Raw genomic sequence first — 27,870 nt, forward strand, 5'->3', positions numbered from 1 at the left:
CAAATAAGAAACAGGTGTAGATTCCAAGAGCACACTATCAAAGTACTTTGTTTGAGATCACTAAAAGTCTCATCCAGACACAAGCACAGGTTCCCACTAAGATGAACACACTCAAATGTTTAACAAATCATATATAATATAAAGAATAAATAATACAGAGAGATGATTTACAAGGAAAAAAATATCTCCCAAAACTAACTATACATTTGACTGTTTCCCTCTCAGCCAGGGCATATGGCCAGGACCAGGAAAAAATCAAGTAATCTCATTCCAAGACAAAGACAGAAAGCATGTTGGAAAACAAACATAGGGGGATAGAAGACACAGTATGTACCTCCCTGCCCACTATGGGAGGTCAGGAACCCCACCCAGGTTGTGGACTTCCCCGCATTAAAAAAAAATATATTCTCTTACTCCAATCACCTACAGTTGGTTTTTATTTTTAAAATATATACAAATATACACTTAATTAACAGTAAGAAAGGGAGAGATACTCTTCTGATGGGAATGGGAAGCATAACAATAACAGCTATTTCAATTATTTCTGCATATTTTTACTCAACTAAAAAGAAATCTGCAGACGGTAATTTTCCTTTCAGCTGGCTAAACATATAATGCAGGGAACACTGAAATAACTGTACTGGCCAAAATGTGAGTATTTTTGTTTGTTTTTTTTATTTTCAGTGTTATTAAATTGCTTTTACTCCTTCAGCGCCATTGGCCGCACTGTGAGGCCAGAGCAGAATCTATTCTGATGGCCATGGCTGCACAGTGCTGCCGGTCTTGAAAGGCAAAAACAATAATGTAATCCAATCCTACTTTCAACAAAAGTACTATAAATTAAACCAATGGTATCACTTCTTTCATCAGAACATTCAATTGGCCCTAGGGGGTATTTTAATTGAGATCTTGTGCCGAATTCAAATGTCGCTTTGTCTCAGCTTGTCATTCTCATGCTGCCTGAATCAGGTGTCAGCCTTTTGTGACGGAAACACGAATATAGCCTCAGCGCTGAAAGAGTTAACTAAATCAACACATACTTAAATGTATGTATTCAACCCTTACACTTATACTGGCAACAAAACACGACAACTGCTTTGTCGTTTCAAGCAAAAACAAAAACAAAAAAAAGATAACAGAATTTGAGATTACAGAAAACATCTATCAAGGATGCAAGAAAACCAGTCGATTACATAAATGAGTCTTCATCTTTTCCCGTCTCTATGAATTCCATTCAATGTATTAGCATTATGGTTTGTATTGTATGTGTTGTTAAAATTCTAAAACATATAATTCTCTTTATTCATCCCATGGGGGAAATTTGTCTTTAGGGTCCAGTCCAAGGGGTGACTGGAATTGAGCTAGGCCGAGGTGACTTGCTCAAGCCCACACAGTGCAGTGAGAGGCGAGTGATCGAACTCGGTACCTTTCGGGTTCGAAGTAAAGACCGTACCGCTGAGCCATGCTGTTCCCTGTAGTGAATATAGTTCACATAAACTAAAACCTCCCTAAGACACTCTCATTTAAACCACCAGTTTCATTTTAGCAATCTTAATGGCAAGCAAAGACTTTAATGTCAATGTTGCTGCTTGAAGTTCAAATAAATAAATAACAATGTGAAATTGAATGTAAGCTTCAATTTAATATACGAAAACAGATAAAATGGACGTTTCGGATTTCCCTTTATCAACAAAACAGGATGAATGAAACACTACAGACGAATGAGTAGTGTTTCATTCATCCTGTTATGTTGATAAAGGGGAAACCCAAAATGTCCATTTTATCTGTTTTCGTATCTTGAATTGAAGGTTACATTCAATTTCACATTGTTATTTATAGCAAAGACTTTATCAAATTAATAACCTATCTCTTGCATCATCATCAAATGCACTGGTCACACTAATAAAGTTGTGTTAAGTTACAATTCGGAAACTGGTTCCCTTGCGAGTGGCGTTAAAAAGAGAAATAATTGACCACGGATATGCTGTGCAATAACAAATTCCAGCATGGATTGGTAAATACTTTTTTTACTTTAAAAGGAAAACATAAAATATATCCATTAACGCAACGGCTTAAACCGCCAAATGTTTTTAAGTATTCAAACTTTGTAGCTATTGAGACCTATAATATATAATAATAATAATAATAATAATAATAATAATAATAATAATAATAATAATAATAATAATAATAATAATAGATCTTTATTGTCCATAAATATGGCAATTTGTCATTTAGTTACACTTATTGTTATAATGTTATATGATAACATTGAACAGATATTTACTCCTACTTGTTCTCTTTATCTCTCTCTTTTCCTCTCTTTCTTTCATGCCTGCTATATATACAACATAAACAGATGCAAAAGAGGAGATAATTTTTATTTTAAAATTACAAATTTCTCGAGTTGACCGCATTTTAATTATACCGGTTCTGTCATTGTCAGGAAATAAGATTCTGATATTAAATGTGCATGATAAAAGAAAAATGTTTTTCTCAATTTCACCCGAATAAAATATCAGTAAATCCATATCTTATTGTCATAAATAAATAATGTGTCGAATTGATGTTTTGGAGACTGCACTATTCACATGTTGTCATAATCATCATCCTCTAGTTTTCTTTTTAGAGGGTTTACAGTTACAATAGAGGAGGCGTCCATAGAAGGTAGAGAAGATGCATTGTTCGATGTCGGGAGTGACGATGAGGACATTGATGAAATTGATGAAGATGAAGATGAAGCCACTGCTGCTTGGCCCATGGGAGGGTTACCGGTACTGATGATTCGAGTTAGGCCTGATGCACCTGCAAACGCAAAAGAAAATATATGATAATAAAATAAATAAATTTTTAGAAATAACTAATAAATAATGGGATAAACGATAAATAGATAAATGTTAATTTAATAAATAAACGATAAATAAATAGATAAATGAATAAATAAATGATTAAACACTCCATTTTCACTACCTTATTGTCACTCTTCAAAGTGCCTTATTTATTGACCCAAGATACCGCATGGAACAAAATAGGGAACAGATGTAAATTCTAAGTGCACACTATCAATGTACTTAGAGATCACCTTAAAGTCTCATCCAGAGGCAAGCACAGAATCCTACTGAGAGGAATACGCTCATTTTTTTACAGAATATATCCAAAACAGAAAACGTAACTAACAATACATAAAAGAGAGATATAAACTATAAGGAAAACAAAAATCATCTCCATAAAAATAAAACTAAACATTTGACTGTTTCCCTCACAGCTATGGACTTCAGCAAGGGCCAGGACAAAACCAAGCAATCCTATTCCGAGACAAAGACAGAAAGCAAACAGATATAAGGGGATAGAAGTGACCTCCTACCCACTATGGGAGGCCAAAGGACCCCACCCAGAATTTGGTTCTATAATATAAGTAGGTACGGAAAACCCAAATTTAGATTATATAATTGTTGTCTTTAAGTTGCATTCAACAGGTAGAACTTTTTTTCCTGATTAAAATGGTATAAAAATTATTAAAATTGGTTAAAAATTAAAAAAGATATGTTATTTCGAAATTTGTAGAAAATCGCCAAAATTTGTCCTTCTTTGAAAGCAACCTTTTGTCCGTTTTCAAAATGCCGTATTTTCATAAATATTCAAACCAGACCTCTGTAACTTTCTAACAATACACATCTTTTTATAAACAATATGTGTATTTTTTTTCTGAGCTCAACTCTAAGTAAAATAGAAATAATTTGCCCCTAAAGTAGCTGACAAAGCCAAAATTGTCAATTTCAACGCAAAGTTACGAAATATCAGCGATTGTGCCCCTTGCCTGAGCCGGCATATGAGTGAAGTGAATACGGCAAATGTTGTAGTTGTAGTTTCGTTTTCAGTTGGCTGGTGAACGCAAAGCTATTAATCTTGCTTTCGTATACATCATTTTAAAGCTGAGATTTTAAACTTTCTTTTGATACCAGAATCGTCCAAATTTTCAAATTTTTCTCAATTTTTTTATCAATTTAAAGTTTTTAACTTGAAACTTCAACCTTTGAAAAAAATCATAAAAATGCGAATCTGGTATCGAATGAAAGCTTGTTCAATTTTCTTTCGGATGCAGCCATTGACGTTACTATTAATAGCGCTGACGCGACCAGCCGAGCGGAGAGAAAAGACAACCGTCAGTTACGGTGATCGAGTAGCAGAGCGCCGGTTCCAAAATCGAAGTTTACTCCTCTTCTTCAACTCAAAGCCATGAAATAACGGCAAATCATATGAAAAAAGCATGAACGTTTTTTTAAAGATGAAGATTTGAGATTTAATTTGATACCAAAAACGTTTTATTTGACGGACTGAAAATGAGAAAAAGAGAGAGACGATTTGAGTTAAAATTCTCGGTTTGCCAATAAAGCCATGACTCGATAAGAGGGTTTGCCATACCTAATATAAGGCCTGCTGAGTAATGAGCATCATGAAGTGTTTTGTTTGTTTTGTTTTTTTTGGGTTTTTACCTCGCTTGCAACACATTAAGGTCATATCAGGGCAAGTAAAAAGGAAGAAAATGGGAAAGGAAAAAGTTCTAGAATTATAATTAAAGCACCCAAGAAAAGGAAAGACAACGGGGAATTGGTTCCAATAGGAAACAGATGTAGATTCCAAGAGCACACTATCAAAGTACTTAGTTTGAGACCACCTAAAAGTCTCATCCATACACAAGCAGAGGTACCCACTAAGAGGATTTGTTTGTTTGTTTGTTGCTTTAGGTCTCTTCCAACACAATTGAGGTTATATGAGAGACCGCTGAAACAAAAAAACAAGCAATCTAACATAAATAGTACAAATGTAAATCAAAATCATAACCTAAAGATATCATAAGCTAAATTATAAATAACCAAGAACAAACAGGCAGAAGATTTACAGAAAAAAAAATATCCCCTGTCAAAAATACAATGACAAACCAAAGAAGCAGGATAGGCTAGTAAAGAGAAGAAGAAACGACATCACTATCGGATCGTACACCCATGCGAACATCATAGGTATATGATTCAAGGGTGATGCTCCCATCCAACCACCCGCCCACTAAGATGAATACACTCAAATGTTTTACAATCATAATAAGTAAACAAAAAATAATACAGTGTATAACAGAGAGATTATTTAAAAGGGAAAAAAATATCATTTTCCAAAACTAACTATACATTTGATTGTTTCCCTCTCAGCCAGGGTATCCGGCCAGAACCAGGACAAAACCCAAGAAATATCATTCCAAGACAAAGACAGAAAGCATGTTGGAAAACAGACACAAGGGGATAGAAGACACAGTAGGTGCCTCCCTGCCCACTGTGGGAGGTCAGGAACCCCACATAGGATGAACTGTTTTGACCACGGTTCAGTTCATCCACGGACATGTGCTATATAAAACGTTCAACATATTTTAGTCCATTGGAAATGTAAACCCTTTCCATGTGCAGACCTGCCAAATTGAAAACTTCAAATTTAGTAATTTTTATGTCAATTTTTAGTAATTTGACAAGGAAATTCGTAATTTCTGAAACAACCACAATATTAGTATTATTCTTATTCTTATTATTATTACAGGGTCCCCACCAAATCTTTGAAATTTTTTTCAAGACCCCATCACGCGGCGGAAAATTATTCCGCCATGCATCAAGATTTTTTTAAAAGACATTTATCAATAATAAAATATCATTACTTATTTAAATTAGTGCACATGTACATTTACTAGTGTAGCCTTCAAAGAACAGATGATTATACTAGCTATTTATTAACCATTACATCGTACCCCAAGATTCCTTGCCATCAGTTGATTCAATTATGCTTTCTCTTCATGATTCATCAACCATGCAATAGTACACTGCCACATTTCCAATAATAGAGAGTTCCAATATTTTCATTGTTCACTTTACTATAACACTATGTACAAGACTATTTACAAACTGTCCTTCCTCTACAACAATTTCAAGGAGGCCTCCTTCTCCTCAAGTTTCTTAGAAACGGAGGCCAACTCCTCTTCCTTCTCTATGGCTGCTTTTCTCAAAGCATTTGCACTGGTGAATAAAGCTAATTGCTCCTTCATCCCTGTCACTTCATCAGCCTTGTCTGATTGTTTTTCACTTTCTTCCTAAAAAAATGCAGCATTCTCTGTCAACTCAACTTTCCTTTTTTCAGCCCAACAACTTCCTCTTCTGCTAGTTTTCTTTTCCCACTTTTTTCTCCATTGCTTTTTTTCTCCTCCAAATAAGCTTTGTACCCTCTACTGGCTAATCCACATGACTTAAATAAATTGTCACCGTGTCATATTGGGATTTAAGCATGCAGTGGCAGTTTCCAGTTTCCTGTGATATTTGCGCCTTCCGGCCCCGCTGCTCTGTCTTCGGCGTGCTGTTTTTCAGGATTTGCTTCCTTAGTCTTTGACCTTCCAAGGTCTGTCCACAAGGCAGTGGCGATTTTGCTTCAGAGTGTCCTTCTCCTAGATCGATTGCAGTCCCCTGTTAGCGAACTCGATCTGTCCGGGTTTTTGTTCGGAGTGTCCTTCTGTTAGATGGTTTGCGGTCCCCCGTTTACGAACTCCATCTGTCCGGGTTTTTGCTCAGAGTGTCCTTCTCTTAGATGGATGTCAGTCCCCTGATGACGAGCTCCATGTACCCATGTTCAGATGGTCTAAGTTGGGAATCCGGAAGGATGTCCTGTTGAGAGTCAGTCCCTTTTCACCCCCCCCTCTCACGTCGTGGACAACACCCACACCCAAGGGTGTGGACTAGGGGAATCTGAACTCGACAGTTGATTTCCTCCCTTCTTCCTTCCTTGTTGACGATGCTGACCGTTGTAGATCATTCTTGGTCTGGCCTCTCACTTACGATCATCGAGACACGCAAGCCCTCCGACCGCGACAAGGTCATATGATCCACCGGAGAGAATTGTCACCAATTTCAAACTTTTCTATGCCACCCATGTTCCTCACATAATCCTTGATGGTACGCCTAGCAATCAAAGTTTTCTCTCCCATGTCTGTATCTAGTGCCGTGTTGTTTTCCACTGTTGCTTGCCCATGAGATATCACAAGACATTTCTTCATGAATCCCCACAACTTGGTGAAGTCTGGACAATTGGCAACTTCACTGAATATAATTTCATCCACTCGGTCCTGGCCAGAATTGAAGTTGAGGAAAGACTCCTTGGATTTCATCTTAGCAGTGAACTTGTCATATTCATCAACTAAATCATCAATGTTACTGAGTGGACAGTGTAGACCTAGACGTAGGGCTGATTTAAGGTGCTTTGATGATGAAAGTTGAAAGTAGCGCAGCGGAAGGAAGGAAAAGAAATAAACAAAGTGTTGAGCATGTGCAGCACCGACTATGGCCTTGGCTGACTAAGAATTGACTGGCCGGAGTTACCTCCCTTCGTCGAATAGCTATTTAAGGCCAAAAAGTTAACATTAGACTAGATCTTTTTTTTCCCATACAACAAAATTTTTAAAAGATATTTTGTTTTTCCCCGACTTCCCAACCCATCATAAAATTCCCGACATTTTCCCCGACTTCACGACCCATCACAAAATTCCCGACATTTTCCCCGACTTCACGACCCATCACAAAATTCCCGACATTTTCCCCGACTTCACGACCCATCACAAAATTCCCGACATTTTCCCCGACTTCACGACCCATCACAAAATTCCCGACATTTTCCCCGACTTCACGACCCATCACAAAATTCCCGACATTTTCCCAGACTTCACGACCCATCACAAAATTCCCGACATTTTCCCCGATTTCACGACCCATCACAAAATTCCCGACATTTTTCCCGACTTCACAACCCATCACAAAATTCCCGACATTTTCCCAGACTTCACGACCCATCACAAAATTCCCGACATTTTCCCCAACTTCACGACCCATCACAAAATTCCCGACTTTTTCCCCGATTTCACGACCCGGTGGGGACCCTGTTATTATTATTATAGTAATAGTAGTAGTAGTAGTAGTAGTAGCAGTTTTTCTTCTTCTTCTTCTTCTTCTCGGCAGGTATGCTTGTGTGACACTCACCAATTGCTGGGTTGACTCGCACCAAAGGTTTGGGCGTCGTGCTTATCTTATTGCTGCTTCCAAGAATGCTGGGAGTGCTTGGCTGTTTGTTGAGGATTGTCACGGTGGGCTGTGTCAGGCTTTTTGTCACCAACGTGAGGCTTGGGCTGGCTACTGTTTTAACTGGGGAAATAAACGTAAACAAGGAAGAGACTGATTGGTCAGTTTTATGGAAGAGCAGGCTTGGGCTATCCCGCACTAAAAAAAAATAATTGTCAAAGTTACGGACACAAAATTTCATCAGGGCCTCTTTTTTAAAAAGATATCATTCATCAATTAATAGGGAATAAATAACAATGTGAAATTGAACGCAAGCTTCAATATAATATACGAAAACATATAAAATGGATGTTTCGGGTTTCCCCATTATCAATGCCCATCAATATTTTTGTTTATTCATCTTAACAACACCACTACCGCATTATCTCAGTCGTCTGTAGTGTTTCATTCATCCTGTTTTGTTGAAGTCAACATTCAATTTCACATTGTAATTTATTTCTTTGAGCTTTGAGCAGCAACATTTACATTACATCAATAAAAAAGGGGAAATATGAAACACTTTGTGCTGTCGAAGCTTGGCTTGGATATTTTTAAAAAGGGAGATAAGGCAGTGCTGATGGTGACAAACAGTAAAACAGGAGGAAAGTTTTTAATGATTGCCCTTAATCCCTATTTTTAACTCACTCAATCCTAGAGATATTTGCTAGTTTTCAAAATTGGAAAAAATGTATAAAAAATGAGCATGTACATAGAGATAGTTTTATTCAACGTGTAAAAATAAAAACATTAGACGACGCGTATAGTTTGTCTCAGGAAAATATAATAAATTGGCAGGCATAGGGTAAAAGTAACACAGGGTAATCTACGGATATAGTCGGTGTTAGGGTTGAGTGAGTTAATGCATTAATCCCAACTTTTAGAGCAATTGAGATAATGATATCAATGATACTCTAGCTAACCTCTAGAGATTGAGAAACTGTGCCTGTTTGTTCTATCACACACCACGTCTCTCACTGCCAGTACATTGGTTGGAGGAAATGTCATTCTTTTAAAAGGAGAAAATTCCTCCTCTGACTCCAAAATTGTGGAATTCTTCGAATCCGAGGAAAACCATCCACACTGATAAAGTGAACGTATGAGTTTTCAAAAAAGTACAAACTAGAGCGATACAGTCAAACAAATAAAAATCTTGATCTTCAAGGGCTGCTTATCTGATTACAATTAAACATGAAAGATACCTGGTCCAAAATTTACCAATTATAAAAAAAAAAATACACATTAATTAAATATAACCTACAAGTTTTAGGGTAAACTATAATAATAATATAATAAAAATATACTTATATAGCGCCCATTAATCCACTGACAAATTCTCTGGCGTTTTACAATAACTAAAGACTACCTAAACTAGCATTCACACTAACACACATACACCCACATACAGAAACTTCGCGTCATAAGCAAACTCTTTACATACACATTACTACCCTAAATAAAAACATTAAGCATATTAATTGTCGAAAAATGCTGCTCTAAATAATTCGGTTTTCAAATTCTTTTTAAAGGTTTCTAAACGACACCATGAATCTGTGGCAAAAGGGAACTGGACTCGGGTAACTGAATGAAAAATGTGATCCAAACTACTTAAAATATAAAACATGCTTACTTATAACATAATTGAGAAATATTGAAAATAATTTGACAACCCAAAGAACAAACTAAAATGCATGATAGATCCAGTGCAACAGTAGAAATAATTTGACAACCCAAAGAACAAACTAAAATGCATGATAGATCCAGTGCAACAGTAGAAATAATTTGACAACCCAAAAAACAAACTAAAATGCATGATAGATCCAGTGCAACAGTAGAAATAATTTGACAACCCAAAGAACAAACTAAAATGCATGATAGATCCAGTGCAACAGTAGAAATAATTTGAATACCCAAAGAACATACTAAAATGCATGATAGATCCAGTGCAACAGTAGAAATAATTTGAATACCCAAAGAACAAACTAAAATGCATGATAGATCCAGTGCAACAGTAGAAATAATTTGACAACCCAAAGAACAAACTAAAATGCATGATAGATCCAGTGCAACAGTAGAAATAATTTGACAACCCAAAGAACATACTAAAATGCATGAAATGATTTGACAACCCAAAGAACATACTAAAATGCATGAAATGATTTGACAACCCAAAGAACAAACTAAAATGCATGATAGATCCAGTGCAACAGTAGAAATAAAAGTAAATGAGTAAAATAAAAAGCCAATCCAATCAGAGAGAAAAATCTTCCAGCAGTGTCACAAGATTGTGCGGCTATGTGGTCTTGAGGTATGACAATCGCTTTCGGATCGGAAGGTCCTGGGTTCGAGCCTTGCTCTGTGTATAGTTGAGTCCTTGGAAAAGGCTCTTTACTCACATCCTCTCACTAGACTCAGGTGAAAAACGAGTCTATGTATGTAGCAGAGCAGAGGCCGTTGTATCCCAGGTTTCAAGTTTAATCTAATTTTTTTTTAATGAATCCAAGAAAATTAATAATTTACCATGAGTTCCCATACCAAGTCGCTGATTGACAGGAATGCTGTATGGCATACCACGGGGCTGGAGAAGGAAGAAAAATATTAATAAGAATAAATGGATGAGTGTTTGTATGAGTGCTTCAGGGAGGAAGAGGAGAATAGGGGGAGAGTACACATGTGTATATCTGTGTTTTGTGTGTGCATGTGTGCAGGGGGAGGGGTTGGGTGGACCAAAACTTCTAGTTCAAGCCTTGACGAAGTTAATTTTAACCCCTCTATTGCTCACTAAGCAGTGCTTCACTATAGATAGTTCGAAGATGACGTCACTCAGGCCTTTGTTATTGTTTTTTCCATCCGCGTTTGTGAGTTGTTCTCACTAAACTGTATTAACCTGACTATAAACGTTCATGGTTACACAGAGTTTGTGTGTTGGTCCGTTATACTTCCGGATGGCAATGTGGTGAACTCCTTGGCCAAGCGCATTCTATCTATAGCTGATACCTGGGTCTGCTCTGTTATTTCTCAATGAATGACACATTTTCTATTGAGATCATAGAGAAGGGATTTATAAATACACATGATATATAAAAAAAATTTGTTTCTTTTCCCTTTTTTAATGTTTTATGCTAAAAACCTTTTCATAAGGCATAAGACCAATGCAATATGAAATCTAAATTGCTTCCTCACCTTCTTGGCTGCACGCATTTTGTAATTTGGAGCGAAAAGACAGAATCTGTCTGGTGGAAGTCGTGGTCCACAGTAAGGCTTGACAAGAGGAAGTGCTTGGCTGTTTTTCTGCCGAGCGATCTCCATTAGGAGCTGTTTAAAAATGGAAAGAAAATAAATTTGATCATGGGGCCTATCAAACCAGGGGAAAATCCAGTAGTTTTATATTTTAACTCTCTCTCTCTCTCCTTACCAGCCATTTTCAGGATGTTCCCCAAAAATTCACACCCAACTAACACAAAAATAAGATTTTTTTATCACTCAAACACAATAGCAGTAAAGTTCTAACGATAAATAATCTCTTTAGCAAAACATGCTCTACAATACATTGTTCATTTTCTTTAAATTTTATGAGGTGCAAAAGAAATTTGAATAAATGTTGGTTGTATCGTAACGAATGTGACGATTTTCCTATGGTTGGTAAGGAGTGGCTTAAATCAAGCCTGGAGGACACAACGATTAAGAATTAAAATGTAAATGTGTAATAGTTATCATGTTATCATGATATGTTGATGTAAAAAATCTTTTAAAAACAATTGCCTGTGAGCAATTTGATTGGAATTTGATGCTACATAAATTCATTTTATTATACATGCGTCAGTGAATGACATAATCAGTCGAATGGTGAAAAGGTTTGAACTGAGATATTGCCAAGCTTAGTTAGAAGGTCAATTTTGATTTTAAAAATGAGTTCTTATTATAAATGATAGAATCAACCCTTTTTGTACATCGTCGGGAAATATCAAAGCTCAATTTCACTTCTAAATATTTTTTACTACTAGTCAAGGTGAAAATGTATGAAATTTGAGACATCTGACCATAACTTCCTGAAAAAATCACCCGATTTACTTCAAATAAAGATTAAAATACTCTGGTGAGAATATTCGTTCAGAAAATGCAAATCCATAATTTTCACCCTCTGACACATTATTAAAATCATTCAATTTTTAGCCACTCCCACGCCTCGTTCTGAAAAAAGTCCGCGAAATTAAAGGGGAGGCAAGAGAAAATCAGCTGATCGTTAAAATAGTACCAGAAAAGTGGAGGTGCTCGGCAATGAATGCAAGAAAGACATTTAAAACGCCGTAAAAATGTTTAAAAATCACTTAATGTTATAATTACCATCCATAACAACCTGTCCTGGCAAATTCACATATGTCAAGCCAAAATTAATAATAAAATAATAAAGAACACGATTGACCGGTGGTCCGTTGACGACACATGCATACGAGTACCAGAAATATTTTGTAAACAATGTAACACAATATAATGTGTAAGTTTCAAAGCAAATGCAACCACAAATAACATCAAAGAACAATGTGGGACTACTGTTTTAATTTCATAAAACCAAACGTATATTTTCTGCCCCCGATATTGAACGTGTAGTTAGTATGTATCGTACAAACAACATTCGTTTAGACAGGTAGTCGGGATTCTAGCGCCAGTTTTATTTGGGCAACCATGATTGGGATTTCACTCAATGCACTTATTATTATTATTATTATTATTATTATTATTATTATTATTATTATTATTATTATTATTATTATTATTATTATTATATAATAATAATATTAATAATAATAATAATAATAATAATAATAATAATAATAATAATAATAACAATAACAATAAATAACAATAATAATAATAATAATAATAATAATAATAATAATAATAATAATAATAATAATAACAATAAATAACAATAATAATAATAATAATAATAATAATAATAATAATAATAATAATAATAATAATAATAATAATAATAATAATAAGCAGTTGAAAGGATATAGTCTTTGGTGTATAAGTGCATATGTACAATATTTCTTATAATAAATGCTTCAAAACAAAACAAAACTAAAAAAAATAAATAAAGAATAAATGAATAAAAATATCTATTTGGGCATTTACTTACATTAATAGTCTTGAAAATCACAATCACAATCCATGAAAATTAAATATCCCAAAATCCGAAGAAGACATGAATTTAATCCAAAATCCAACACAGGAATGTATTTTAATAGGAGACAGATATCCTATTAAAACCATAGCATTACTTGCAAACAACAATACCCCACTCTGCGTTTAACAGGCTTGTGGCCGTCACATTGTAAATTGTGGCTGCATTAGGGTAATCGGTGTCCTAAAGACTGACATACTGACATACAATCAATGAGAACTATAAAGAATCCATTCTAGAATTCAACTACAAACTGAAAAGCATGAAAAACATCACTCTCTCAAATAATTTCCTTTGCTCAGGTTCACTCACACTCTCCTTTATTGCAAAACATTGATAAGTGAGATAAAGTTTGTATTTCAATTATAAACTTAATCACATAACCTAAATGATGGAGAATAAAAACAGCTAATTATAAAAAAAATTCACAGATCAAGTTATCTATTTGAACTCCGCATATTTAGCTTAATTACTCATTGACCATATATTTTTTTAAATGGCATTGTTTCATTTAAACAAGACCATGACGCTTATGCCTGGACCGGGTAAATTCTGCTTTTGTGTTCCACTTTTCGAATCGAATTAATCTCTATCTTATCCGTTTATTTGCAAATTTTCTGCACTTTATAAATAAGACCATAACGCTTATGTCTGGACCGATTGTTCGCAAATTCTGCCTTTGTGTTCCACTGTTCGATTAGAATTAATCTCTATTTTTTTCCGTTTATTGGCAAAGTTTCTGCACTTTATAAATAAGACCATAGCGCTTATGTCTGGACCGGGCATTCGCAAATTCTGCTTTTGTGTTCCACTTTTCGAATCGAATTAATATCTAGTCTATCCGTTTATTTGCAAAGTTTCTGCATTTTATTAATAAGACCATAACGCTTATGTCTGGACCGGGCATTCGCAAATTCTGCTTTTGTGTTCCACTTTTCGAATCGAATTAATCTCTATTTTATCCGTCTATTTGCAAAGATTCTGTACTTTATAAATAGGACTATGACGCTTATGTCTGGACTGGGTATTCGCAAATTTTCCTTTTGTGTTCCACTTTTCGAATCGAAATAACATCTAGTCTATCCGTTTATTTGCAAAGTTTCTGCACTTTATAAATAAGACCATAACGCTTATGTCTGGACCGGGCATTCGCAGACTCTGCTTTTGTGTTCCACTTTTCGAATCGAATGAATCTCTATCTTATCTGTTTATTTGCAAAGTTTCTGCACTTTATAAATAAGACCATAGCGCTTATGTCTGGACCGGGCATTCGCAAATTCTGCTTTTGTGTTCCACTTTTCGAATCGAATGAATCTCTATCTTATCCGTTTATTTGCAAAGTTTCTGCACTTTATAAATAAGACCATAACGCTTATGTCTGGACCGGGCATTCACAAATTCTGCTTTTGTGTTCCACTTTTCGAATCGAATGAATCTCTATCTTATCCGTTTATTTGCAAAGTTTCTGCACTTTATAAATAAGACCATAACGCTTATGTCTGGACCGGGCATTCGCAAATTCTGCTTTTGTGTTCCACTTTTCGAATCGAATGAATCTCTATCTTGTCCGTTTATTTTCAAAGTTTCTAGATTTTATAAATAAGACCATAACACTTATGTCTGGACCGGGCATTCGCAAATTCTGCTTTTGTGTTCCACTTTTCGAATCGAATTAATCTCTATTTTATCCGTTTATTTGCAAAGATTCTGCACTTTATAAATAAGACCATGACGCTTATGTCTGGACCGGGTATTCGCAAATTCTCCTTTTGTGTTCCACTTTTCGAATCGAATTAATATCTAGTCTATCGGTTTATTTGCAAAGTTTCTGCATTTTATAAATAATAATAATTGTTCAAAATTTTACCTTACACCCGATATTACAAGTACAAGTGAGCCAGGTGAAGAAGATTGTCAAACAGTGTGACAGATGAAATAGGAAGAGAGAGAGAGAGAGAGTGAGAGAGAGAGAGAGAGAGTGAGAGAGTGAGAGAGAGGGCAAGAGAGAGAGAGAGAGAGGGTAAGAGAGAGAGAGAGAGATATTCGTTTTTTGTTCAAAATCTCTCTCTCTCTCTCTCATTGCACACGGTTGTGCTATTTACTACTATTTATCAAGAACAGCCAAGCTGGCAACCCAGTCTCTGTATAAACTAAGCAAGATGGCAACAGGGACCTCGCTCCTTATCCAATGCCGAAGCTTTAGTTGAGTCAAACGGTTTTGTTAAAAAAAATCACCCAAAATAAGTTCGTGTCGTAAGTGATGGAAGTTGAAGTCGGCTTATTATAAAATCGTTTTTATGGTCTGTTTGGATTACCCTTTTTAAATAGAAAAAGTGAATATAACATAAACTTGAAGAATAGGCAAGCTAAATGAAATTTAAATTGACTGATTAAATGAGTACGCGAGGCTGAGTTGCGAACGACTACTGGGTTCCGACATTCCGATCCCAGTGTCATTCATGTTCACCGTACCGTGTTACTGTCTACACACTACACTGCATTGTTAGTGACTGGTCATGTCTTTTTTGTTTGTATGTTTTACGCAAGCTTAATAAAAATTAAATTGACTGATTAAATGAATACGTGAGGCAGAGTTGCGAACGACTCATGGGTTCAGACATTCCGATCCCAGTGTCAGTCATGTTCACCGTACTGTCTTACTGTCTACACACTACACGGCATTGTTAGTGACTGGTCATGCCTGTTTTGTTTGTATGTTTCTTTTAATATGGGTCAATTTACAAAGAATAATAATAGAAATGTTCAAAACAAAAACTAGATTCACTATTACGTGCCTGTAATGAAGTGCTTTCCACAAACCGTGAGCGAGAATGATGGTGGAGGTAATGGCAACCATGTGGGTTTGTTATTGTTTCCTACCTCCGTCAACCCGCGCATCCAGTTGCGCACCCACGCTGATTCTAACCAATATTAAGATATAGTAAATAACATAAAGCATATAGCAGCTATTTCAAACCCCAAGCTGTCAGCCTACAAGTACCTATTATTACAGCTATGTGGTCTAGTGGTATGACACTCGCTTTCGGATCGGAAAGTCCTGAGTTTGAGCCTCGCTCGGCGCATAGTTCAGTCCTTGGAAAAGGCTCTTTACTCAAATCCCCGCACTGTACTCAGGTGTAAAATAAGTACCTGGCCGTTAACACTGTTGTCTTTGTCCGAAAAGAATTGTAATTCCCCTCATAAGCATAATCTCTTGTCCTACATGTTAAGTGTTGCTGTTGGCTAGTCACGCCTTATTAAGCGCTTTGAGCATGTTTAGTGGATATTGCGCTATATAAAAGCTCAATTTTAAAAAAATATTTTTATTACAACACACCAAAAAAAAAAAGAAGACAGTGACAGTAACAATTTAAAATCATAATTCTTTACCACACCATTATACATATTGAAAAAAAGAAAAAAAAAAGGCAATGATATTAGTATTAGCAGTTATTTAAATCGCTAAACCTCATCCCATTTGCTAGCCGTAATAAAAAAAAAAAAATAATTATAAAGTGCGGCTATGTGGTCTAGTGGTATGACATTCGCTTTCGGATCGGAAGGTTCTGGGTTCGAGCTTCGCGCTCGGCGCATAGTTGAGTCCTTGGAAAAGGTTCTTTACTCACATTCTCTCACCGTACTCAGGTGTAAAATGAGTACCTGGCCGTTAACAGCGTTGTCTTTGTCCGAAAAATTGTAATATCGCCTAACAGGCGTCATGTTCTGTCCTTCATGTTAAATGTTGCTGTTGACCAGGGACCCTTTGTAAAGCGCTTTGAGCACATTTAGTGGATATTGCGCTATACAAAGCTCAATTTAAAAAAAAATTTTTTTAAAGAAGCCATGATTGTCGCATCGACCACTTTAAATCACTATTATCCTACAGCCCATTATTATTACCACCCATATTTAAAAACCAGTGAATCACAAAGACATGGCAGAAGGCATATAAGTGAAAACTTCACCCTTTTGTTTGTTTCACATTCAGAAACATTTCTATGCAAACCTGCCTGTTTGAAACTTTCAAAATTCAACAGTTTGAAAAAATTTGAATGACCTCAAATAAGTTTATAAATCAACAATTAGCCTTCAGAAGGATTAAATAACACTTCAGAGCAAAAAGCTTATATTATATTATATATATGCTCTGGCACCAAAGTATCCTTATTAAAAAATCTATTCAGACTCTGATATACTTATGGAGCTCTGCAATTGGTACCGAAAATTCTCAGTTCTAGGAATTTTTATTAGACCTAAGCAGGTCAACCTATGACAATATTATCGGATATTGAAGTGAAGTATGGCATTGATTTTGTATAGTTCAAAATTTGAAACAATCTGGCTATTTAATAAGACTTTTAATTTCGTAATACAGTCCACTCCGGATAATCGCAACACCTCGGGATCAGCGAAAATGTTGTGATTAACCGAAGTTGCAATTATCCGAAGTTGAGTTTCCTGTCCATTATTGCAACATTTTACACAAATATGTTGTAAACATTGTTCTGAGTCCACCAAAGACTAAGCATCTTGATTGGAATTTTTTAAAATATATGACAGCCCTGTATAGGATTTTGACAAGCAAAATCAGATTAGAGGCAAGCTGACATCTTAAGATTGGTTTCACTTTTACATTTTGTTCTCAACATTTGTAAGAGTCCAAGCGATTAGCAGTGATGAGACAATAAGCTCTCACCAGACCTGTTGGTCACAATGCACAGTTGTTAATCATTAAACAAAGGATATCATCGTTCAGTCTCTCCTCACAACTGTCATCTTCTTCCTGTGGTCTAAACCATGCCCAACCCATTCGCCCCATGTCTAACGGTCACAGATGACTGCACAAACCCGAACTGCAGAGCCCTGCCCTCTAATAGTGTGGTGACACGCTAATAAAGTATTAAATCCCGCTCAAGATTCTTCAACGTATTTCACCCATGATGAAATCTGATTATGAGATTTTGTTTGCTTGATTCCTTGAATTTTCCTCCTTTTGAGGTCGAAAATTTGTTGCGATTAACCAAAGTTTGTTGCAATTAACTTTAACCAGTGACTTTTATATAGAATTAATTTCGTTTCTTGGGCAATGTTGCGATTAATCAAAAGTTGCAATTAACCAAGTTGCGATTATCCGGAGTGGACTGTACCTCTATATAACCTATATATCTGTTAACTTATTAATCGTGAGTAAAAGTTGATTCAATTTTGTTTTGCAGTTCATTAGACCATTGGACACGAAGGAAAACAGTGTCTCCTATTTATTCATTGGATTTCATGCTTACATCTCTGGGAGGGGGTGAAGTGAAGGAATGATCCATCTTGATTTGGACAGCAATTTTGACATCATCAACATCAATGCCTTTACGGTTGGCATGACTAGAATAGACCTTTGCGTCATCCAGGACATCAGTAACATATCCTGTGGACAACATATACATATATACCAGTGTTGATAAATTATATTTCACCAAAAAATTCAGGATTTATATTTCCTATTCCAGTTATAAGTACCTCTATTTTGTAAGACCTATATAATTTTGTGTGACTATGTGGTCTAGTGGTATGAGTATGACTCTCGCTTTTGGATCGGAAGGTCCTGGGTTCGAGCCTCGCTTGGCGCATAGTTGAGTCCTTGGAGAAGGCTCTTTACTCACATGATTCTATCACCTTACTCAGGTATAGAATGAGTACCTGGCCGTTAACAGCGTTGTCTCTGTCCAAACAAAAATGTAATATCGCCTAACAGGCGTCATGTCCCCTCCGAAATGTTAAATGTTGCTGTTGGCCAGGAGCCCTTGTAAAGCGCATTGAGCATGTCTAGTGGATATTGCGAAATATAAAAGCTCAATTTTTTTTTTTTTTAATTTTGTAGGACAAATTTGAATAAATCTGACCAATCTTTTGTAGTTGAGGATTATAACACGTGTGTTGCCTTAAGAAAAAACTCAGGAATGAGCACTCCGTCTTTTAAAGACAAAGGCAAAAATTTTGTATTTATTTTGACAATCCAGCCATTAGGGGGGAGGATTTGAGTTAGAGAGGGAAAACAATTACTTCAAATATAATGTAACTCTAAAAGCAAGTGACATTCACTTCACCCCCTTGATGATATTCAACAAAATAAGAGGAAGCCATCCAAAATTATCATTCTCCACTCAAGAGTGATGTCCACCTGTATTCATGCCATTAACATTTAGCATTTGGACATTGAAAAAATCTCCAATGTGGAAGAAAAATACAGTGTTCTGTAGAATCTTCAAAATTGAAGTTACAGACTTACATTTTAGAGGAAGAATAAGAAGGAGAAGTAGATCCACAGTTTAAAAAACTTCATCAATCAAAGTCAAAGCATGACTGTGACTCTGTGACAGATCGGAATCGAGAATAAATTGTTGACATCATTAGAAACTGGTGTCTCAATCTATTTTTGTTTGTTTGTTGCTTTAGGTCTCTTCCAACACAATTGAGGTTATATGAGAGTGAGAGACCGCTGAAACAAAAAAACAAGCAATCTAACAAAAATAGTACAAATGTAAATCAAAATCATAACCTAAAGATATCATAAGCTAAATTATAAATAACCAAGAACAAACAGGCAGAAGATTTACAGAAAAAAAAATATCCCCTGTCAAAAATACAATCACAAACCAAAGAAGCAGGATAGGCTAGTAAAGAGAAGAAGAAACGACATCACTATCGGATCGTACACCCATGCGAACATCATAGGTATATGATTCAAGGGTGATGCTCCTATCCAACCACCCGCTGTCTCAATCTAGCCCTAGCCCCTAGACTTTGACAAAGCGCAGAAAGTCAAATACAATATCATAGAGAATCAATAAAGTCTTGACGCATGATAATAATTTAAAAAAAACAAAAGTCATGAGCATGAGTATGATGAAAAAATGATGGGTCAAAAAATGTGTGCTGTGATTATCCCCAGACACCTCTCTTTCGTTATCCCCAGACACATATTCGTTATCCCCAGACACATATTTGAAACTCCGCTCTTTTAAAATACATCCACATTCCAGAATATGGAATGTCTCCAAATGCACAAAGAAATAAGGAAATTTAATAAAATATCTATAAAAGCATAAAATTAACCAACATTAAATAAGTTGTCACTACATATACACAATATGCGTGGACTTCGAAGAGGGTGTCATGGCCGAATGGTTCAGTCATCTGCCCTGGAAGTTTTACCAGAAGCGACGTTGCGGGTTCAAATCCTGGTTCCGCCACTTTTTTTTTCTTTAATTCCATTTTCTTTTTACAGAACGTTGCAAGGGATAAATGTCCCATTCATCCTTCCCCCCCCTTTTTTTTTTTTTTTTTTTTTTTTGTGCGAGTCGATTCCTTTTTGTGTGTGTGAGAGAGAGAGAGAGAGAGAGAGAGAGATAGAGAGAGAGAGAGAGTGTTTAAAAAAAAAAAAAGAGGTCGGAGGAGAATGGTTGGGACATTTATCTCTTGCAACGTTCTGTAAAAAGAAGACAGAATTTTTTTTTAAATAAAAAGAAGTGTCAGAACCAGGATTTGAACCCGCAACGTTGATTCTGGTAAAACTTCCAGGGCAGACGACTAAACCATTCGGCCATGACACCCACTTCAAAGTCGATGCATATTGTGTATATGTAGTAACAACTGATTTAATGTTGGTTAATTTTATGTTTTTATAGATATATAGTGTTTTACGCTATTTTCACCGTACGGTGATAATAGCCTGACAGACTATTTTCACCGTATGTATTAGTCAATCAGAAGCCAGGATACTAACTGTGACATTTGTGCCTCTGCATCCAGACCATTTAAAATCGACCAGAAATCATTTTCTTCCTGCGCGCAGATCAGTTAAAAAAAAAAAGTTTGCCGAGAACAAGGTAGGCCTCCCGAAAGCTCCTCGTTATAGCATTTCTTTCAATTTGTATTTTCACTTTGGACCTTTTGTCAGACGTTTATTTATTCAATTTGTCATCATATAGAAAAAACCTTGATAGATTTGTGAAAGTTAAAAATTTCCTAATTTGACTATTGTTTTGATTCTCGGCCGCCATTTTGATTTGTGAGGTATTGAAAGACAGTCAAAGCAGTCCTAGGGTTGTTTTTTTTTTTTTTCTATTATTAGGGATAGTTATAGGATTATAGGTCGTTTGTTTTTCCTATTAGGGGAAGTTAAAAGTACTAGGTTGTATTTTTTCTTAGGAGCAAATATTAGGCATGATGAGCTTTTGGTAGGCCTCCCAAACTATAATAATACAGGCGGGATGGAGGATTCAGAATTGGTTACAGTTACCGATGAAGCTTTCCAATTTCGTGGCGCGAGATAGGGTCTCGACTCCGCGACCTTTCTAGTACTAGTTCTAGTACAACAACACCTGGCTGGGGAGGGCGTGGCTCTACCTTATGAGTATGAGCTATTCACAACTCGAGAAATAGTGATTTCAATTTCTATGTCTATCTTGAGCCGCTACCCTCGATTACTTACATGGGTTCAACACAGACAAACGCCGCGAAGTTTGTTAGCTACCAAGATACCATTATCACCGTACAGTGACAATAGTGTGTCAGGCTATTTTCACCGTAGGTGAAAATCGTCCACCAAGATATTATCGTAAGATGAAAATAAGTCTCCAACACTATTATCACCAAGATATATTACCGTACGGTGAAAATGGTCGCCACCCCCGCTATTATCACCGTACAGTGAATATAGCCTTCCACACCATTATTACCGTACGGTGAAAATGGTGTGTCAGGCTATTTTCACCGTACGATGAAAATCGTCCACCAAGATATTACCGTATGGTGAAAAAAGTCTCCCACACTATTATCACCGTAGGCTGAAAATAGTCCTCCAAAATATTACGGGACTGTGAAAAGTCAACCACACTATTATCACCGTACGGTGAAAATCGTCCACCAAGAAGATAATACCGTACGGCACGGTGAAAATAGTCTCCCACACTATTATCACCAAGATATTACCGTACGGTGAAAATAGTCGCCCCCACTATTATCACCGTATGACCTATAGTCTGAAGCAGACTGTTCATAGTAGTAATGAAATTATCCCCAGACAGGTGTCTGGGATAATGACAGCCAAAAATGTGAATGTGATGGAATTGGAATGAGATGATGGTGATGATGGCGATGGCGTGAGAAAAATCAATCTTGACGTTATTGTTTATCAATCGAAAGATGAAGCTAAAAAGAAACAAACAAATTACGGTATGTAAATTCAAGCATCTGGTTTATCAGACGTGGTTCATATTCAGGAACGCCCATATCCTTCAAAATAGCAGACATAACTTGGGCATCTTTCGGTGAACTTTTCACCGGTGTCGCCATTTTCGTTGGTTTGATGCAAGATCATCGAAATAGGAAGGAGGAGAAATGGTACTTTCACAGTAAAGAGTTCCGAAAAAGTGGCTCTCGCATGGTACCGAATGAAGAGGTTAAAAAGAGGCGGGCGTGCCTAGTAATTACATGCGCGTAAGCATTAGTAATTATTCGGTTTGGCTTATTTATGGGTCATTCTCATGTAATTCAAGCAGATGGATCCTATATAAACCCAATGTGAATTTCATTATAAATGAAATACATATCTTATTATAATGTCGTTGAATTACTGAAACTTTGCACTTCCACAGTACCAATTCAATGGGTTTTTTCTTCTATTTCCAGAATTTTAATCAACCAAAATTCGACTCAGCTGTAAATTATTAGCAAAGCAGGTACGATATTATAAGAGTGCTCATGGAATGTTACAAAAGCTTGAGAAAACGTGAGCTACATACTCTATCTGCTAATCTGTCTTATTATTCATTCATTTATCACATCTATATCTATCCATCAATCGACTCATCATCTAATATTTATTACATAGCAATACTATATATCTAAATCTACATATCTTACACAACAATCTGATATATTATATATTATAAATCGTAGTCTATCTATCATAGATCTATCCTATCTATCTCTATCTATCATCATCTATCTAATCTATCTATCTATCCCTATCTATCTCTATCTATCTCTACTCCTATCTCTCTCTCTCTCTACTCTCTCTCTCTTATAATATATATATATATATATATATATATTATCTTATCTATCTTCTATCTACTCTATTATCTATCTATCTATCTATCTATCTTCTATCTATCTATACTATATAATCTATTATCTATCTATACTATTAATCTATTATCTAATCTATCTTAATCTATCTAATCTATCTAATCTATCTCCCTCTCTCTCTCTCTCTCATCATCATCTATATATATATATATATATATTATATATTATATATATATATATATATATATATATATATATATATATTGTCTGTCTGTATTATCTCTATTATTCATAATTATATGATTATCATTCTATTTTTCTCTGTCCTATCTATCTCTATTCTACTCTCTCCTCTCATTCTATATATAATATAAAAATTAAATTAAATCATCATCTCCCCTCTCATCTATCATATATATATCTCTATAATATATATTATATTATAATATAATAATATATATTTATATATATATATATATATTATATTATATAAATGTGTGTGTGTGTGTGTGTGAGAGTGTATGTGTGTGTTAAGTTGCTCTATTATATGGATCTTTTCTAATAATTATGTCTACTTATAATCTCATTAAAATGCTTAGTAATTGCATGAAAAAACCCATACCGTTAAAACAACTTATTGGCATTTTTTTTCCTCTCTAATATCAGATGTAAGCCTTTTTTTTTTTTTTTTGGTATATTTTCAAAATCATTTTGATATTAATTGTAATTTTTTAAAGGATTAATATTAGCTATACCCTTAATTAACACAATTTTAATACAAAAAAAGAAGTATTTCATATAGGCAGTAGAGAGCGCGGGTGCACTTTGTGTCCTTTTGACTGTTGTTCTATTGAAGCCAGTTTTCCATCTTGTTTTGATGAAAAATCTCTGTGCAAGATTGATTGTTGGTGTTGGCGAATGATTTCTTTGATCTCACAGGAAACGGCTCGTTGTAAAGAGGATTCGTAGGGTTCTTTTTAATTATGTTTTTTTTTTCTTTAGTTGAGGGTAGTCCACAGATTTATTCATTTATTTATTTATTTATTTATTTATTTATTTATTCATTGATTTTCTCCTATCTAAGCATTCTTTTGTTTGTTTCTCCATCTATTTATCTAGCCTATTATATGTTTGGTAAACTTTGGTAAACACCATCAGAAAAAGACAGTTAATATTTATTTCTCGGACATATTTACAGAAAGAATGGAATACAGATGTCCTGGACGAAATTTAAAGATAGTTCGAAGTTGACGTCACTCATGTCTTTGTTATTGTTTTTTGCAATCACCGTTTATGAGTGATTCTCACTAAACTGTATTAACTTGACAATAAACGATCTTGGTTACACAAAGTTTTGTCTGTTGGTCCGTTATACTTCCGAATGGCAATGTTGTGAGCTCCCTATGAGAAAGACAAAATTTGAATTTGACAACACCAAGGGAAACAAATCCGGATAGGTTGATAAAATAGCATAATAACGAATTATTTTCCTTGATATAAAACTGACATGACATCCGATTTTGGTTTGGATATGACTATTTATATTATTTTGATTGACTTGATAAGAAAACTAAAAAGAACACATTTTTACTTTGGAAATGTTGACTGTTTCTGTTGTCTGAATAGAGAAAGAAATAGATAGATAGATAGATAAATAGATAGAGAGAGAGAGAGGGAGAGAGAGAGAGAGAGAGAGAGAGAGAGACAGAGAGACAGAGAGAGAGAGAGAGAGAGAGAGAGAGAGAGAGGGGTAAAAGAAGAGAGAGAGAGAGAGAGAGAGAGAGAGAGAGAACGATAAGAGAAGAGAGAGAGAAAGAGAGAGATAAGAGAGGGAGATAACAGAAGAGAGAGAGAGAGAGAGAGAGAGAGAGAAGAGAAGAGGAGAGAGAGAGAGAGAGAGAGAGAGATGAAGGGAAGAGAGAAAGAAGAGAAAGAGAGAGAGAGAGAGAAGATAGAGATAGAGAGAGAGAGAGAGAAAGATATATATATATATATATATATATAGAGAGAGAGAGAGAGAGAGAGAGAGAGAGAGAGAGAGAGAGAGAGAGATGGAAAAGAGAGAAAGATAAATGGTAACACGTCTGAACTGTATTCCGTAGGTCTCAAGTTCAATTCCCAGTCGATACAGGCTGATTTTTTTTGGAATAGTTGTTTTTTTCTTGTAATTTTCTCTCTGATTTGTCTAGCACTGTTTCATACACGCTTTTTCATATCTTTATCTTACGCCAGTGCCTGTTCCCCCTAATTCTCCACATACATAGATTTCAAAAAGTTTTCTATCAGTTTATTTGGTTTGAGGTCACCTTAAAATCTCATCCAGACTCACGGACAAGATTCCACTAAGAGGTTTCCACCGATATTTATCTTTGTCAAGAAAACAACAAATAACAACTGATAACAACAAATAACAACTGATAACAGTTGTTCATTTTTGTTTTCATTAATTTGTTATTTGTTGTTATCAGTTATTAATTGTTCAGTTATTATTTGTTGTTATCAGAGTTGTCATTTGTTGTTACCAGAGTTGTTATCAGATTTTATTTGTTGTTATCAGATGTTATTTGTTGTTATCAGAGTTGTTATTTATTGTTATCAGTTGCTATTTGTTGTTATCAGAGTTGTTGTTTGTTATCAGTTTTTATTTGTTGTTATCAGAGTTGTTATTTGTTGTTATTAGAGTTGTTATTTGTTGTTTTCAGTTGTTATCTGTTGTTATCAGTTGTTATTTGTTGTTATCAGAGTTGTTATTTGTTGTTCTCAGAGTTGTTATTTGTTGTTATCAGAGTTGTTATTTGTTGTTATCAGAGTTGTTATTTGTTGTTATCAGAGTTGTTATTTGTTGTTCTCAGAGTTGTTATTTGTTGTTATCAGAGTTGTTATTTGATGTTATCAGAGTTGTTATTTGTTGTACAGAGTTGAGATGATAGAGTTATGATGATAGAATAGAAGAGACACAGAGAAGATAAGCGGGAGAAAAAAAAATGGAAGTGTAAAAGGATTAGGAGAAGAACAGATGTTAAAATTAATTAATATAGTTAAGAGGAAGAAAAGAATTGGAGATAGCACTAAAAGATGGACCAACTCATAAAACATAAATTCAACACGTCTGAATTATTCGTGGCTAAATTCAATTCCATCATACAGCCTGATTTATTTTGGAAGGTACTTGATTTTTTTTTTATATTTTCTCTCTGATTTTCTAGCATTTTATATATTATATTTTCATTATTTTATTATTGTTTTGTTGTCGTCAGTGTTCTTTGTTAATTCTCCACACATATGATTTCAAAGTTTTTATCAGTTGTTATTTGGTTTGAGGTATTAATCTCATCCAGACTGACACATACATAGATCCACAAGCGTCCCCATTAATCTTTACAAACATATTACAAATAACACTCTAACAACAATAACAATCGATCACATTGTTTGATACATTTTATTTATTCAATTATTTGTATATTCATTTGCAATGACCAGTTATTTTGTTCAGTAATTACTTTGGTAAGAGTTGTATGTATTGTTTGAGTGACAATTATTATTTGTTGTTATGAAATTTTTTTTTTATAATTTTTTTATTTTTGTTTTTTTTTTTTGTTGTATTTGTTGGGAGGGAGGGATCCTGAAAATGGCTGGTCAGGAGAGAGTTAAGATCATTCCAACATGATACGGTTTAGAGACAGTTGGTCACATTTAATCATCATGTACCCTGGTGGAGGCCATTTATAAAGCCCAGTCGGTTTTAATCTCTATTTATTTCCATGTTGTAAACATCTTCTAAATAGGCTAATGCTTCATGACAGAACATGGACAGTGAGATTTATTTAATTCAACCACATGAACACACACAGACACACACCAAATAACACATACACACACCATTTATATATCTATATAATATTATGTGTGTGTGTTTTTATAAAAATCAACAAAAAAAAAAATAATAATAAATAAAAATATATATATATTGTGTGTATGTGTGTGTGTGTGTGTGTGTGTGTGTGTGTGTGTGTGTGAATTAGTAATAAATCTCACATGTCCATAATAAGGAAGTAATGCGCTCACGACCTCTGTCATGAAGCATAAGCCTATTTAGAAGATGTTTACAACATGGAAATAAATAAATGCGCTTGGCTTAGAAGCTCACAACATTGCCACCCGGAAGTATAACGGACCAACACACAAAACTGTGTGTATCCATGAACGCTTATAGTCAGGTTAATACAGTTCAGTGAGAATTACTCATAAACGCGGATGGCAAAAAACAATAACAAAGACCTGAGTGACGTCATCTTCGAACTATCTATTTTATTGAGTACTAGAAAATGACTTTCATTGATCGGTGTTACTTGGTATTTGGGGATAAAAGCACCAAATTATAGTTAGCATTCGTTACTTGGGCGTATTGAACCTAAAATCTGACATTTACCAAAATAATATTATATCATAAAAAGTGGGGTTTAG

General features: G+C 35.1%; 1 protein-coding gene across 1 annotated transcript; it reads right to left on the reverse strand.

The window, feature by feature from the left end:
* Positions 1-2,449: 2,449 nt before the first annotated feature.
* LOC144981130 (transcription initiation factor TFIID subunit 9-like) lies at positions 2,450-22,683 on the reverse strand. The gene is made up of 6 exons (XM_078929277.1): positions 22,545-22,683; positions 18,600-18,736; positions 11,313-11,444; positions 10,650-10,707; positions 8,055-8,216; positions 2,450-2,805 (listed from the first exon to the last, which is right to left on the reverse strand). Exons 1-6 carry the CDS (start codon positions 22,663-22,665, stop codon positions 2,588-2,590), a joined length of 828 nt encoding a protein of 275 aa, XP_078785403.1. The 5' UTR covers positions 22,666-22,683; the 3' UTR covers positions 2,450-2,587.
* Between the last annotated feature and the right edge of the window lie 5,187 nt (positions 22,684-27,870).

Source organism: Berghia stephanieae, chromosome 10 (assembly GCF_034508935.2).
Source record: "Berghia stephanieae isolate SIO BIC M18660-M18661 chromosome 10, UCSD_Bste_1.3, whole genome shotgun sequence".
NCBI classification, from domain to species: domain Eukaryota; kingdom Metazoa; phylum Mollusca; class Gastropoda; order Nudibranchia; family Aeolidiidae; genus Berghia; species Berghia stephanieae.

Bases quoted from the DNA above. Each gene is read 5' to 3' on its own strand.
- LOC144981130 (XM_078929277.1), bottom strand. From the start codon at position 22,665: ATGGCGACACCGGTGAAAAGTTCACCGAAAGATGCCCAAGTTATGTCT. The intron at 18,737-22,544 runs GTAATTTGTTTG...TGTTGTCCACAG, and splicing joins GATGCTTGAATTTACATACC to GATATGTTACTGATGTCCTG. The intron at 2,806-8,054 runs GTGAGTGTCACA...TTGCGTTTGCAG, and splicing joins GCGAGTCAACCCAGCAATTG to GTGCATCAGGCCTAACTCGA.